This window comes from Lucilia sericata, unplaced genomic scaffold, assembly GCF_015586225.1.
Source record: "Lucilia sericata isolate MDLA Ls3-8-SP2 unplaced genomic scaffold, ASM1558622v1 Contig001323F_arrow, whole genome shotgun sequence".
NCBI classification, from domain to species: domain Eukaryota; kingdom Metazoa; phylum Arthropoda; class Insecta; order Diptera; family Calliphoridae; genus Lucilia; species Lucilia sericata.
This window is the reverse complement of record NW_023995268.1, coordinates 95,124-111,643: the sequence shown is the minus strand read 5'-3', so window position 1 is coordinate 111,643 and position 16,520 is coordinate 95,124. Positions and strand designations below refer to the sequence as shown.

Sequence of the window (16,520 nt, the reverse complement as noted above, 5' to 3'; positions counted from 1 at the left end):
TCCCTGATGTCAAACAACACCCACCTCTCAACTGCAGCCAACTTCAGCTTAGGCACACTAAAGCTAGCTGCCGCTTTATTATCTTCACTTCAAATATAATTTTGCAAGTAACAACAAGTGTGTGAGCGCTAAAACAAACCAAGTAAAACAACAACCCCTACAACAGACAGTGAGAATTCAAAGTGTCTTTTAAATACATAAATTACAAAACCTAAACCTAGTGCTAAAACTTAAAACTAGTGGTAAAATATATAACCTGTGTTAAAACCCTAAACCTAAGAATAAATAGTAAACCCTAAAATAAAATTCTTAATTATCACAGTGAATATCACAGTTAAAAACATGAAACAATATAATAAAACCCTAAACCTAAATTAAAACCCTTAAGCCTAAAAAAGAATTGAAAATAAAATAAATACATTAAATACTTACCCTATATATTAAATACTTACCCTATATATTAAATACTTACCCTATATATTAAATACTTACCCGTTAGAGTTCAATAAACATATGAATTTATAACGTTTGTGAAAAGAAAAAGAAAAGCGTTTTATTTACTTACATGCTACTTAAGATTAATCTATACCCTACCCTTTCTAACCCGTAATAACATTGGTCCTCACGAACCGTTAAAAGTGAAGTGAAATAGTGATACAGTTCACAAATTAAAAAGAATAAATAATAAATAACATATAAAAGTTCACAATATAAATAAATTAATAAATAGTACCCTACAAACTAGAAAACAAATTACGCTAAACATAAATAAAAAGTGCTAACGAAAATAAACAATACAAAAAGAAACAAAGAAAATTTGTGCGTTAAAATATTAAAAGTTTTAAAACAACAAATAAATAAAGGCAATTTAATAAAAACAATTATTGTTTACAAATAAATTAAATAATAACACACAAGAAAAACAACAAAAAAGTGCACAAAAATACAACACAACATTATTAAAATATTTAAACAAAAATTGTGAACAAAAAACAATACCCAAAAAATACAAATTAACCCTTATTTATATACATAAATTTACATACTTACATTTATATTGAACAAAAATTATTAACACAAAACATAATAACAAAATATTACAAAATTATCCAAATATAAAAAACCACATTAAAATATATACACAAAAAGTACATACAGTGACCGTCGACAATTACAACAACAACACTACCCATATTATCAACACGCATCATAGCGGGAAGACGACACAAAGAGGAATCGACAACACAAGGAATTTTTTTTTATTATTTTTATATTATTGTGGTTTGTACCCTACCCCCAGCAAAAAAGGTGAGTCGAAATTTTTGCTATTTATACAAAATTTTTTATTTCCAATTTCTTTTGCAAATTTGTTCCATTACTCTTCAGCAATATAATATAAAATATTGTTCATTTTAAACCCACCCAAACCCTTTCAAAATATTTAACCCTTTATATAAAAAAGTTTAAAATATTTTTTATATTGCTTCTAAGGAACTTATATTGCATATTAAGTTAATTAGCGCACACATTAACGAATTAATACCCAATTGGAAATTTTGTCAGCTGGAACAAAAGTAATTTTTTGGAACAGCTAAAGCAAAAAACTCACACTTTTTTCAATTTTTTAAAAAAGAAAAAAAAAATTTCTTTATAGAAATATATATTTTTTGAGAAGTCTCTTTTTGTGAATTTTTTTTCCGAAAACCCAATATGTCTACCCTAGAGTCTGTGGCCGCCGATTTGTTAAGATATATCCAAACGGATTTAAAGTCGTTTGATGAAGATTATCGCGCTACCCCGGAAAGTTTCCGATCTCTACCCGCTCTTAAATTCCAAAAACGGGAATTAAGTGAATTATGGGCTAAAATTGACCGTAAATTCACCCAAATTAGAGAATCTGCCGATATTCTGGATCCGAAGAAAGCTGAAGCCATAAATTTAAGCGAAGTTGTTAGGCAAGTCAGATCTGCTAAAGGATTTTATAGGTCAAGTATGATCTCGATTGACGAATCTATTGAGGAGATTACGAAGGAAAATGAAACCCGACCATCTTTACCCGAACCCCCACAACCCAGCAGTTCTGCAGGTTTCACTGTACCCCCTTGTGATATGCCAACGTTCAGCGGAGATTTCAAAAGCTGGGCTTCGTTTAGGGATCTTTTCAAGGCCATTTATGGCAATAATACCCGTTTAAGTGGAGTTGAAAAACTTTTCCATCTTAAACAAAAAACAAGCGGCGAAGCCAAAGAAATAGTAGACAATGCACCCTTAACAAATGATGGCTTTCTTATTGCGTGGAATCAATTAGCTTCTCAGTATGAGAATCGTAGGATGCAAATTAACGCGCAATTAAAAACCCTATTGAATTTACCCTTAGTAAGCACCATGTGTAGTGCTTCTATAAGAAAGCTTCAGAGAAAGATAAATTGTTGTATTGCAAATCTGAACTCTTTAGACATAGATACGGATCAGTGGGATCCTATCTTAGTATATTTATGCACATCGAAATTACCCAGAGAAACCCGAAGAGAATTTGAGAAATCTCTTCCAGATTGTGCAGAGATGCCTTCTTGGACTGACTTAGATGTATTTTTAACTAACACATTTAAAGAACTAACTTCGGTTAATGATGTCCAGGACCATAGTATTAACCATACCCACCCTAAACCCAAACAATTCCAAGATGTTAGAACACAATATGACAGAAAAGGCAAAACATTTCATAACGTAACAAATGATTCGAATGGGAAAAACCCAAAAAATCAACCAAAACCCATAAAAAACCCACCCACCCACAACCCACCCACCCAAAACAAACGTAAAACCGAACAAAAATTCCCCCTTCCAACCCAACCAAACAACCCAAGCACCCAAATTAAACATGATGGTTCTATTTGCAAGCTTTGCAGCGAAAACCATACTTTGAGGGAATGTTCGTCATTCAATTCTCTTGGAATAAACGAGAGAATTGAGTTTGTAAAGAAACATGAAATATGTTACAATTGTTTAGCCGTCGGTCATGTCATACAAGCTTGTCGCAGTACATTCATATGTAGATATTGCGGTGGACGACATAATAGTCTATTGCACCGACCAAATTCGAGGATAAACCCACATAATGAAGATAATCAGGCATCTTCATCGTCAAATACAGTTCAGTCTTTCTCAACCCACACCCAATCAAGCAAACCCACACCCATTGATGACAGAACGAAGTTATTAGGAACAGCAGTTCTGAATGTAGAAGTCCAAGGTGAATTGTTTCCAGCTAGAGCGCTTATTGACCCAGCTTCAGATTTCTCATTTATAACAGATAAACTAAGAAGAATGTTACATTTACCCACTACACCCATAGTTGCAGAAATTTCTGGATTAAATGAGATAGTTTCTGCAAGATCAACTAAACTGTGTCAAGTTTCTCTACGCTCGAATACCCATAATAATTTCAAATTGAATATCCAAGCAATTGTAGTGAAAACACTTACAAAAAATTTACCCACCCAAAGTTTAAACCCAACCCTAATAAAAGACTTGGAAGATATTCAATTAGCTGACCAAAAGTTCTATGAAAGCAGACCTATAGACTTTATAATTGGCAGCGATTTTTACCCTCAAATATTGAAATCTGGAGTACGGAAAGATCTTCTCAATACCCTAATAGCTCAGGAAACTGAGTTTGGCTGGATTTTAACCGGACCCATTCAGAACACAAACAATACTCAACCCTTAGTTTCATACTTCAGTTCAGTCACGCTTGATAAAGTTTTGACCAAATTCTGGGAGATTGAAGATATATCCACCCAACCCAAAGTTTCAGAGGAAAGTTCTTTATGTGAAGAAACTTTCATGACCACTACCCGTCGATTACCGAATGGCCGTTATCAAGTTAACCTTCCATTTATATACCCTCCTGTTGAGTTAGGAAACTCTAGACACGTTGCTATGGCTCAATTTCTACGAAACGAGAAAAGTTTAATGAAAAAGCCAGAGCTTAAAATGGAATATGATAACGTGCTACAAGAGTATATCGAATTAGGTCATATGAAACATATAAAATATAACCCAAACACTCCTTCAAACACCCATTATTATTTACCCCATCACGCTGTTGTTAAACTTGATCGTGTTACGACAAAAGTTCGAGTTGTATTTAATGCATCTAGCAAAACCTCGAACGGCAACAGTCTTAATGATACCCTATACACTGGTCCTACCCTACAACAAGATTTAGTTGTACTTATCTTGAAATGGCGCTTTTATAAGATAGTTTATAATGCCGACATTACAAAAATGTACCGGCAAATTATGCTAAACCCTATCCATACACCCTTCCAACGAATATTATTCCGTAAAAGCGTCAACGAACCCATTCAAGATTATGAACTGCAAACAGTTACATTTGGTGTTAACTGTGCGCCATACTTGGCTATTAGAACACTACACGAATTAGCCAAAGACATTCAAAATACCCACCCTATCGCTTCGCAAACACTGCGAAATAATATGTATGTAGACGATGTATTAGCCGGAGGTCACACCATTGAAGAAGCTAAAGAAGGCCAAACCCAACTGATCGCAGCGCTTGACTCTGCTGGTTTTCCTTTAAGAAAATGGATCTCAAATACGAGGGAATTGTTGAAAGATTTACCCGAAGATCACCTACTTGATGTGGATTTACTCAACCTTCCAGAATCGAATAATGCCAAAACATTAGGAATCCGATGGAATGCTAAAGAAGATACGTTTTTCTTTAATGTACCCTTAATTGAAAGAAAATCAGCATACACAAAGCGAACTGTGTTATCAGACATTGCTCGTCTTTTTGACCCAGCTGGTTGGTTAGCGCCAATTGTTATATCTGCCAAGATTATTATGCAGCAAATTTGGCAAGATAATACAGCTTGGGATGAATGTCTTAACCCACTCACCCTTATAAAATGGCAAAAGTTTTTGCAGTTCTACGATAATATTAATAGAATTCATATTCCAAGATGGATTAACTTTTCACCTTCAGCAAAAATTGAGTTTCATGGTTTTTCAGATGCTTCTGAAAAAGCATACTCGGCATGTCTGTATGCACGAGTAACACCCATAGACGGACCTAATTCCGTAACCCTACTCTTCGCTAAGACGAGAGTTGCGCCAATCAAAGTAATCTCGTTACCAAAACTTGAACTTTGTGGTGCAGTGTTGTTGGCAAATATGACACATAATTTACTCACCCAACTCAACCTACCCTTACATCAGACGTATTTCTGGACCGACTCATCTATAGTTTTGGCCTGGCTTAGTAAACACCCTAACTCGTGGAACACATTTGTAGCAAACCGAGTTTCTACAATAATCCAGACTGTCGGCGTTGAAAATTGGAACCATGTTGCTTCACACGATAATCCTGCCGATGTTGCTAGCCGAGGATGTAATGCTGATGAGTTAAAAGATGACACTTTATGGTGGAATGGACCATCGTGGTTGAAAGAAGTCGCGTCGAAGTGGCCAACAACAAATAAACACTTCATTACTCAAGCTGAAGCTAAAGTTAGTCAGTCGTTTACTACGACCGTTAATACCCACCCTTCCTTGGTTAATACGAATACAGAAAACCCAGATATATTATCAAGATTTTCGAAATTGTCAAAAGCTCTAAGAGTAATGACATATGTCTATCGATTTTGTGATCGCGCATCGTATAAACGGAACAATACTATTCGAAATGATAGAATTATTCTTGATCAAAATAACCCAAAACTAGTCAAAGAAAGACTACGTTTATTAACTACCCACCCAAGTATTGAACTGGATGCGTCAGAGATCAAATCTACCCGTGATAGACTAATTATTCTTTGTCAGACTGAATATTTTAGAAACGAATATAACTGTCTGAAGAAAAGAAACCCTATACCCAATAAAAGTAACCTGCTCACCCTAACGCCATTTTTAGATTCCGCAAATATAATGCGGGCAAATGGTCGACTAGCAAATTCCAACGGTTTGTCATATTCTGAAAGGCATCCGGTTTTATTACCCTACGGCAGTTCATTTGCTAAATTATTAACCCAACACGTGCACCTGATAACACTTCACGGAGGAAATCAACTTATGTTGAGAGTAATACGTTCAGGATACTGGATCCCAAAACTGAAAAATCTGATTAGCGCGGTAATTAACAAATGCTCACCGTGTACTAGATACAAGAATAGACAAACTACCCAATTTATGGCAGCATTACCACCCGAACGTACCCAAATAAATAAACCATTCACAAATGTTGGAGTTGATTTTGCAGGACCATTCGACATTAAAATATATAATGGCAGAGCATGTAGAATAACAAAAGGTTACGTATGCGTTTTTGTTTGCTTTGCAACAAAAGCTATTCACTTGGAGCCAACATCTGATTTGTCTACCCAAGCCTTTATGGCAGCCTTTGCTCGATTTTTTTCGAGGCGGGGATGCCCTGTCGCTATTTACTCTGACAATGGGACAAATTTCATCGGAGCTAGCAAGCTATTGAAGAAAGAGCGACAAGAATTCATCAAGCAATTGAAAGGTTCCATTACATCCACTAGCAGTTTTCAAAATTTGACGTGGCATTTCATACCCCCAGGAGCACCACACATGGGTGGTTTATGGGAAGCGGGAGTGAAAAGCTTTAAGGCTCATCTAAAGAAAATGAATACCCTGAAGTACACTTTTGAAGAGCTAGCTACACTCCTCGCGAGAATAGAAGGATGCCTGAATTCAAGACCCTTAAGCCCGTCAAGCGAGAACCCACAGGATCTTAACCCTTTAACTCCAGGACACTTTTTAATTGGATCACCCATTTTAACCCCAGCAGAACCCGATGTAAGCAATGAAAATATAACCCTGGCAAACAGATGGCAAAAGTTAAAGATTCAACATCATAACTTTTGTAGAAGATGGAAAGATGAATATCTTAAAGAGCTCCATAAGAGATACAAGTGGAAAAACCCTCAACGTCAAGTTGAAACAGATGACATTGTTATTATCAGACAGGACAATTTACCTCCAAACGAATGGTTACTCGGTCGAGTCATTAAAACATACACTGGCCCTGATGGACAAAACAGAGTAGTCGATATACGGACGTCATCCGGAACGTTAACTCGACCAATAACAAAAGTTGTCATTTTACCCACTAGCTAGTTTAACCTTCTAGTATAACCCAAATAACATTAAGTTGTTTACTTACCCCTTTTAACCCATTTAACACACTTATCCACTTGTAACTACTAGTCATCACTAACTCTTCACCCTCATACTCTAACCCACTAACACATTCATTACCCTTCATTCATTCACACATAATTTCTTTTATACAGAATATGGCACCCAACAACAACAATCGTAAAGGACGTTCCAACCGTTCCGACCGCAATGGATCTCGACCCAAAACCAACCAACGCAAAAACGATAAGCGTCAACCAAAACGCCACTTTGGTTGCGGTATTTGTCAAGCTGATCACAGCTTAACAAACTGTAAAAAGTTTAAAAAGATGAACTTGGCGGAGAAGTACAAAACCGCAGTTAAATTGCACTACTGCGTCAATTGTCTGGCCAGGAATCACCTAATCGGAAAATGTTCAAATAAATCCCGATGCCAAAAGTGCAAGGGTAAACATCACACCACCCTGCACGGCCCAGATCGGATCCTGAAAGATTTGCCAAAGGAACAGTCTCCACCGCCCGTAGCAAAAAGGACTATTGCTCCGATTCCTGCGCCACGAACTATTGTGATGCCAATTGTAGCAACCACTTTGCCAACGTCCCGAACCCAAACCATTGTACCTACGGTTGTAGTTCAGGTTGTGACAGACAAATCGAAACAACTCGTTAGAGCTGTCTTAAACCCGAGCCTAACCACCTCAAAAATAGGCGTAGCGTTTGTGCGCGAATCAACACTAAACCCTTTTAAAGTGGATGAAAGTGTTTACGTGAAGGTCATAATATCACCTAATATGGCCTCCACAATACAATATGAGGTGTGCATGCAGGTTTCAAATGACCTGCCAAGAAACCCTTACGCTCATGGTTTGGACCCAGCTATAAAAGGGAAGTTCTGCCGAATTTCTCTGGCCGACCCAGAATTTTATGCCAATGCACCCGTAGCCATGGAAATAGGTGGTGATTTGTATACCACCATTTTACAGCCTAACACGATCCATATTGATGGCGGCTCACTGATAGCCCAGGATTCAACCCTGGGTTGGCTAGTTATGGGATCCCTTACCAATTAAAAATATAATAAAGTATTTTACTATAAATTACCCTCACTTTCTCTAACCCAATGTTGAACAAATGAAAATAATTGTTCTTTTTCTTCACAGGTTGCCAGGCCCGGGAGGATGTTCATTTCAATGAACAAAACACCCATCCCTGATGTCAAACAACACCCACCTCTCAACTGCAGCCAACTTCAGCTTAGGCACACTAAAGCTAGCTGCCGCTTTATTATCTTCACTTCAAATATAATTTTGCAAGTAACAACAAGTGTGTGAGCGCTAAAACAAACCAAGTAAAACAACAACCCCTACAACAGACAGTGAGAATTCAAAGTGTCTTTTAAATACATAAATTACAAAACCTAAACCTAGTGCTAAAACTTAAAACTAGTGGTAAAATATATAACCTGTGTTAAAACCCTAAACCTAAGAATAAATAGTAAAACCCTAAAATAAAATTCTTAATTATCACAGTGAATATCACAGTTAAAAACATGAAACAATATAATAAAACCCTAAACCTAAATTAAAACCCTTAAGCCTAAAAAGAATTGAAAATAAAATAAATACATTAAATACTTACCCTATATATTAAATACTTACCCTATATATTAAATACTTACCCTATATATTAAATACTTACCCGTTAGAGTTCAATAAACATATGAATTTATAACGTTTGTGAAAAGAAAAAGAAAAGCGTTTTATTTACTTACATGCTACTTAAGATTAATCTATACCCTACCCTTTCTAACCCGTAATAACAAATCTCTTGAAGGCAACAGAAAATAGTCCAGAAGAAATTCCAAATATCGAAATTATTTCTAATTTTGAGAATTCAGAAGTAGATGTAATAGCTGATGATAAAAACGGGACATTAAGAGAAAATATAAGGGAATGGTATATAAAATATCGCCCATCTGTGGCAAGTACATCAGCCATTTTACATATTTTAAATAGTGTACATTCAGAAATACCATTGAGTTGAGGGTTTCATATAAGCAATACTGTAATATCTTCACATCAGCTATGAATTCACGTCTTCTGGAAAAGCATTAGGGAAGAGCTTTTGTAAACAATGAAAGAAGTAATGCCATAGAAACATGAAATAAGTGCTTACTTATAGCTGTTACTCACAGCTGAATGTAATGAGTGAAAACACGCTTCATTTTTTAAAGAGTAATGCTTTCAAGTGGGAATTCACTATGTAAAAATCATGCCTTATCGAAGCAGGTTTGTAAGGGAGAAAATAGCTAAAAATAAAAATAGAAACCACTTAAAATCCCGGGTACAAAAATCTAGTATATATATATATATATATATATATATATATATATATATATATATATAGGTAATAGGCTACTTTTTATTTCGAAATTTCAAGTGGGCGATGAGCCACGCCCACATTAAGAAAATATAAAATCCGTATATTTTAGATAATATAACAGTTAGAGTCCTCAAATTTTGTCGGAGCCACTTTAGTGTCAATATGATCATTTAGGACAAAAAGTAGGCGGACTAGCATTAGGGGGCGTGGTACCTCCCATATAAATTAAATACAAAAATTCGTTTATCTGGGAAACTAATAGAACTAAATTCTTAAAATTTAGCACGAAGAACTTTAACATCCATATAAACATTTTGGGTAATAAATTGGCGGACTACCCATGAGGGGAGCGGCACCTCCCATATTAATTAAATACAAAAATTCGTTTATCTGGGAAACTAATAGAACTAAATTCTTAAAATTTTGCACAAAGAACTTTAACATCCATATAAACATTTTGGGTAAAAAATTGGCGGACTACCCATGAGGGGAGCGGCACCTCCTATATTAATTAAAAACAAAAATTCGTTTATCTGGGAAACTAATAGAACTAAATTCTTAAAATTTTGCACGAAGAACTTTAATATTCATCTGAACATTTTTAAGGAAAAAAGAGCGGACTTTCATCTGGGGAGCTTGGAGCCCCCATATGAATAAAATAGAAAAATTCGTATATCTGAGAAACAATTAGAGCTAGAATCATTAAATTTTACTTGAAGAACTTTGACATTCACCTGAACATTTAGAATATAACGGGCGGACTTCCAATGGGTTACTTGGTACCTCCCATATGAATTAAATACAAAATTTCGTTTAACTGGGAAACTAATAGAACTAGATTCTTCAAATTTTGAACAAATTATTTTAATAATCATCTGAATATTTTGGAGGAAAAAGGGCGGACTTTCATCCGGGGGGCTTGAAGCCCCCACATGAATTAAATTCGTATATCTGAGAAACTATTAGAGCTAGAATCTTAAAATTTTACATGAAGAACTTTGACATTCATGTGAACATTTAGAGAATAACGGGCGGACTTTCAATGGGGGGCTTGGCACCACATATATGAATTAAGTACAAAATTTCGTGCATCTTGGAAACTCTTATATTATTCAAATTTTTTGTAGATAGATAGAAATTGGCGATAGATAGAAACTGGCGAACTTGCAATAATTTGCTTGACATCTTTTATATGTAACATATAATAAATCTGGTATTTATTTATACATATTCCTTTTAGGGTAGCAAAGCACACTGGGTATAGCTAGTATATATATATATATATATATATATATATATATATATATATATATATATATATATATATATATGTATGCTTACCGCATACTTCGGGGACAGTGTTTCGATCTAACGCATAGGACATTTGCATACTTTGGGGACTGTCCCCAAAATTTTATATGCCTTGCGCATAGTTTGGGGACATGTTACTTTGAGGACATTTTTTCCAATTTTTTTTATTGCATATTTAGATTCCGCTATGTTAAATATACTATACTTAAATATTTTTTTGTTAATGTATACGGCTTTAATGCCTTAATTTTTGATTTTAAAAATTTATTTTTGATTTTGGGGTTACCACACTTTTATGCCAAATTAGGAATTTTACGACTTTGAAATATTACCACCAATGTCATCGTGGTGACTTTGGAGCTTGTATTATTTCGCGCCAATACAAAATGACACTTACCGACATTGTTGACACTTGATAGATATTTTAATGCTATAAACACGAGGGTAATGAAATGGGAAAAAATTTTTTTAGATATGTAGTAGATCGATTGCCATACAATTTGTGCATAGGGGCATTTTTATAGAAAGAAGTCTAATTTAAAGAGCTAAAAAATTTAATTTTGAAAACATTTAAAAACGCATTAAATTTTGCTCGTCATTCCACATTCTTATCTTTTTCTGAAAAAGTCGACTTAAAACAACCTTTCGAATGTTACTAACAAAGCTTAAGTGATATTTTATGAATTTTAATCATATTTGATTAAAAAAATATGTCCTCAAACTATAAGCAAATCGAAAGTCCTCAAACAATGCAGTACATAGAAAAAATGCACCCAAACTATGCGCATGTAAATAATTATATACATTCAAATATATATATAAACAAGAAAATTCTTTAACTATCACTTGTTTAGCCCAAAACGTGTTAATGAAAATAATATAATATTATGTATAATTTTAGCACTGTAGTTTCCGAAAATTTCACACATTGTTAACCCTATCTACATTTGATAAAAAAAAGTGTTAAGCCAAATTTTTTTTAAATAATTGTCTGGGTAGTTTTTCATAAGAATCTCTGAAATATCAAATGGACGATATATCGGTCCATGAATTCACATATCATTTGAAAAAATAAATTTTTAACGACTATTGTCGATATCTTTCGAAATTTTTTAATTCTTTTGTAAAATTTGCAAATTTCTAAATTTGTTTCCTAAAAAATTTGATCTTTTAAGACTTCTTCTTAAGATTTTTTTTTTCAAATATTGCTCAAACTTGTACTAATTTTTACGACTTTTCCAAGTTTGTTCAACATTGTTGACACTTTTGGATTTTTGTGGAAAAAGTCGACTTTAAACGACTAAAAAAGTTGACTTTAATTTTAAACACATTTTTCATCATTTTGGATTAATTAGAGTTCTTTTAACTAAAAATATGAATATAAAGTCGTTTCAACTTGAGAATTTTTCTGACTTCCTTGTTTTTTCACAAAATGTCGACTTTAAACCACTTTTATGAGAATATATCCACATCACCTTAAGTGAAAAATTCTAAACTTGATAAAAAGTGTTAAGTCAAATTATGGAATTATTTTAATAAGAAGTCGACTTTCTGCAATCTTTATCCGATTTTGAAAATAATTATCGGGAGCGGATTTTTATAAGAATTTTTACAAGAATATATCGGATAGCCAATTTTATGTTCTTTTACGATTTTTTAGAAAAACTTTCGAATTTTTTCGACTTTCTAAATTTGTCCAAAAATCTTGATTTTATATGTTTTTTTTTAGGAAAAAGTCGACTTCATGTGATTAAAAAATTTACATTAAACAAATTTTTAACAATTGTTTTACCCCATATCTATATTAGACAAATATTTATCACGGCACTTGACAAAACGTCGGCAGAAAATTGTCAGTTTTTTGTGTATGTTAATACATAGGGGTAACAAAATGCTGATTTTATCACGACAACTCACAGATAATTTTATTGAAATAGTGCTATATTTTATAAAAACAATTAAAATTAAATACAAATTTTGTAAATAAACACTAATTTCACTAAATCTTATGTTAAAAATCTATTTTAATTACACAAAAACAAAATTCTAAACAAATTTTACAATAAAATGACGTTTGTTATCAAGACAACGTTGTCTATACAATTGTTTAGACAACACTGTCATAACGATGTTATAACGCTAATAAATGCCGTTCGTCCCAGCTAATTTTTTATCATGATAACAATTTGACGTTTAGCATAATAAATATTTGTCTAATATAGACACGGGGTTATTCTTTATTCATCATTCTTGACTAGATCGAGTTGTTTTAACATAAAATATAAATACGAATTTTCCGATTAGTTTTTAAAAAAAGTTGACTTAAACAACTTTTACGATGCAAAAGTTATATTATTTCCATGAATCGTCTATTTTGTAATATGGAAATGTTAATGTAAGTCGAAAATTCTTTAAAAACATAGGACAAAATAAAAATAGGCGATATAGGTCCACAACACGATATATTGTATGAACTTCGAGTATTTAACTAAAAGTGTATACTTTTTACTACTAATCTCAAATTTTTCGATTTTTTATTTATTTTTAAATTTTTGACTTTTACGATAATTTGACTTTAAAGAGCAATATTTATTTACCGAAAAAGTCGACTGTAAAGTACATTTGATTACAATAAATATACGATTTATCGTAATAATTTAACTTTTGCATATTTTAAAATATAATTTTTTTGCAAAAAACAATGAAGTCAGAAAAATTCCAATTTTGTCGAAATGACGTTTAAAAACTTTTTTAGTAGTTTAAAGTCGACTTTTACCATAAAATCCATATAAACTCTAGAGAGTAGGACAAATGTAAAAAAGTCGTAAAAATTAGTTTAAGTTCGAGTAAAATTTGAAAATTTTTCAAAAGTCTTCAAAGATCGACTTTTTAAGAAAAAAAAAAAATTGAGAAACCCGAACATTTTACAAGAACATAAAATTGGCCCTCCGCCTCGAGAAAATCGGACAAATTCGGTTTTTTATTATTATATAACTTATTTAAAATGTTCGAAATTCCAAAATTTTCGAAAGATTTTGAAAATAGTCGTTAAAATTCGACTTTATCAAATTATATGTGAATTCATACACCGATGACGTTTAAATTCATCATTTAATTAAAATAACTCGAACTAGTCAAAAATTATGAAAAAAGAATAAAAAACTATTAAAATTTTGTTTAAAGACAACTTTTAGAGACGTTTAAAGTCTACTTTCTCGAAAAAAATTTCAGAGATTCTTTAAAGAATCTTCTTCCAACAATTAATTAGAAAATCAGATAATAATTGCAAAAAGTCGGCTTCTTATTAAGATATGTAATTGCAAATTTTGGCTTAACACTTTTTAATCAAGTATAGAATAATATGCATGGTAAAAGTTAATTTAGTCGAAACGTCAAAATTCATCTTTTCAGGTAAAAGAACTCAAACTAGACAAACATTATTAAAATAGAATAAGAAAGTGTTAAAAAATTTTTTAAAGTCAACTTTTTGAGTCGTTCCAAAAAAAAAAAAAATCTATAAATTCCAGAATGTTGGACAAATTTATAAAAGTTTGCTAAAGTTAGTTAACGTTCAAGTTAAATTGGAAAATAGATCGGGAGAAGTCTTCAAAGATCGACTTTTTAAGGTAACAAATTTAGAAAGTAGACTTTATTAAATGATATGTAAATTCATGAGGCGATATATTGTCCATTATCCATTTCAGATAATCTTATAACAATCTTCAAGAATTTTGGACAAATCCTTGAAAATTTTATAGTCGTTGAAAGTCGTCTTTAAAAAAAAACTATATAAATTCAAGAATGTTGGACAAATTTTAAAAAGGTCGTGTAAAAGTTAGGTTAAGTTTGAGTTAAATTGGAAAAAAAATCGAAAGAAGTTTTCAAAGATCGACTTTTTAAGGAAAAAAATTTAAAAAGTCGACTTTATCAAATGATATGTGAATTCATGGAGCAACATATTTTACGCACATAAAGAAAACAACCCGACGAAAAATAAAACAAACCGCAACAGCTGTTTTATCAAAATAAACATTTTTTTTTGGTGTGGTGAGTTTTTTTTGTTTACAAATATGTGTTTGTGCACGTGGAAAAGACGCAAAAACTCGTTTTCAATATTTACATTTTCAATATGTGTTTATGCACGTGGAAAAGATTCAAAAAAATTGATTTTCATGATTTACTTTAAAAAAATTATTTTTGATCAATTAAAATATGTATATAAATGTAAAAGGAACAAATCTGATAAAATAAAAATATATATGGGATTATATCGTTACAGAATGCCTTTTAATAAAAAACATTCAAAAAATAATACTATGGTCATATATAGAAAATAATATATAAATGCTATCGGACGATCTTGTGCACGATAAAAACCTATATAGAACTTTAAGTTGAAAGTGTAGAAATCGGATGGCATACATTTTTTTCCGGATTTCATCGTTCTAGGGTGTTTACTACAACAACAAACTTTTTTTTTACAAAAAAGTTATTATGGAAGTATATATAAATTGATATATAACTGCTATCGGACGATCTTGTGCACGATAAAAACCTATATAGAACTTTAAGGTGAAAGTGTAGAAATCGGATGGCATACATTTTTTTCCGGATTTCATCGTTCTAGGGTGTTTACTACAACAACAAACTTTTTTTTTTACAAAAAATGTTACTATGGCCGTATATATTAAAATATATATAACTGCTATCGGACGATCTTGTGCACGATAAAAACCTATATAGAACTTTAAGGTGAAAGTGTAGAAATCGGATGACATACATTTTTTTCCGGATTTCATCGTTCTAGGGTGTGTACTACAACAACAAACTTTTTTTTTACAAAAAAGTTATTATGGAAGTATATATAAATTGATATATAACTGCTATCGGACGATCTTGTGCATGATAAAAACCTATATAGAACTTTAAGTTGGAAGTGTAGAAATCGGATGACATAAATTTTTTTCCGGATTTCATCGTTCTAGGGTGTGTACTACAACAACAAACTTTTTTTTTACAAAAAATGTAACTATGGCCGTATATATAAAATGATATATAACTGCTATCGGACGATCTTGTGCACGATAAAAACCTATATAGAACTTTAAGTCGGAAGTGTAGAAATCGGATGACATACATTTTTTTCCGGATTTCATCGTTCTAGGGTGTGTACTACAACAACAAACTTTTTTTTTACAAAAAATGTAACTATGGCCGTATATATTAAAAGATATATAACTGCTATCGGACGATCTTGTGCACGATAAAAACCTATATAGAACTTTAAGGTGAAAGTGTAGAAATCGGATGGCATACATTTTTTTCCGGATTTCATCGTTCTAGGGTGTTTACTACAACAACAAACTTTTTTTTTTACAAAAAATGTTACTATGGCCGTATATATTAAAATATATATAACTGCTATCGGACGATCTTGTGCACGATAAAAACCTATATAGAACTTTAAGGTGAAAGTGTAGAAATCGGATGACATACATTTTTTTCCGGATTTCATCGTTCTAGGGTGTGTACTACAACAACAAACTTTTTTTTTACAAAAAAGTTATTATGGAAGTATATATAAATTGATATATAACTGCTATCGGACGATCTTGTGCACGATAAAAACCTATATAGAA

The 16,520-nt window shown here is 32.4% G+C and overlaps 2 protein-coding genes across 3 annotated transcripts; both read left to right on the top strand.

Annotated features, from left to right (window-relative positions):
- The first annotated feature begins 212 nt into the window (after positions 1-212).
- Positions 213-8,992, top strand: LOC119610954. 2 transcript variants are annotated; one of them, XM_037966377.1, is made up of 2 exons: positions 213-242; positions 7,344-8,992. In XM_037966377.1, exon 2 carries the CDS (start codon positions 7,347-7,349, stop codon positions 8,256-8,258), a length of 912 nt encoding a protein of 303 aa, XP_037822305.1. In that variant the 5' UTR covers positions 213-242; positions 7,344-7,346; the 3' UTR covers positions 8,259-8,992. The 2 variants fall into 2 exon arrangements, with proteins under 2 accessions (XP_037822305.1, XP_037822307.1); XM_037966379.1 differs by lacking the exon at positions 213-242 and having other exon boundaries at positions 7,329-8,270; positions 8,349-8,992.
- On the top strand, positions 1,594-5,559 carry LOC119610953. Its single transcript, XM_037966376.1, has 2 exons — positions 1,594-5,336; positions 5,368-5,559. Exons 1-2 carry the CDS (start codon positions 1,711-1,713, stop codon positions 5,435-5,437), a joined length of 3,696 nt encoding a protein of 1,231 aa, XP_037822304.1. The 5' UTR covers positions 1,594-1,710; the 3' UTR covers positions 5,438-5,559.
- Positions 8,993-16,520: the final 7,528 nt, after the last annotated feature.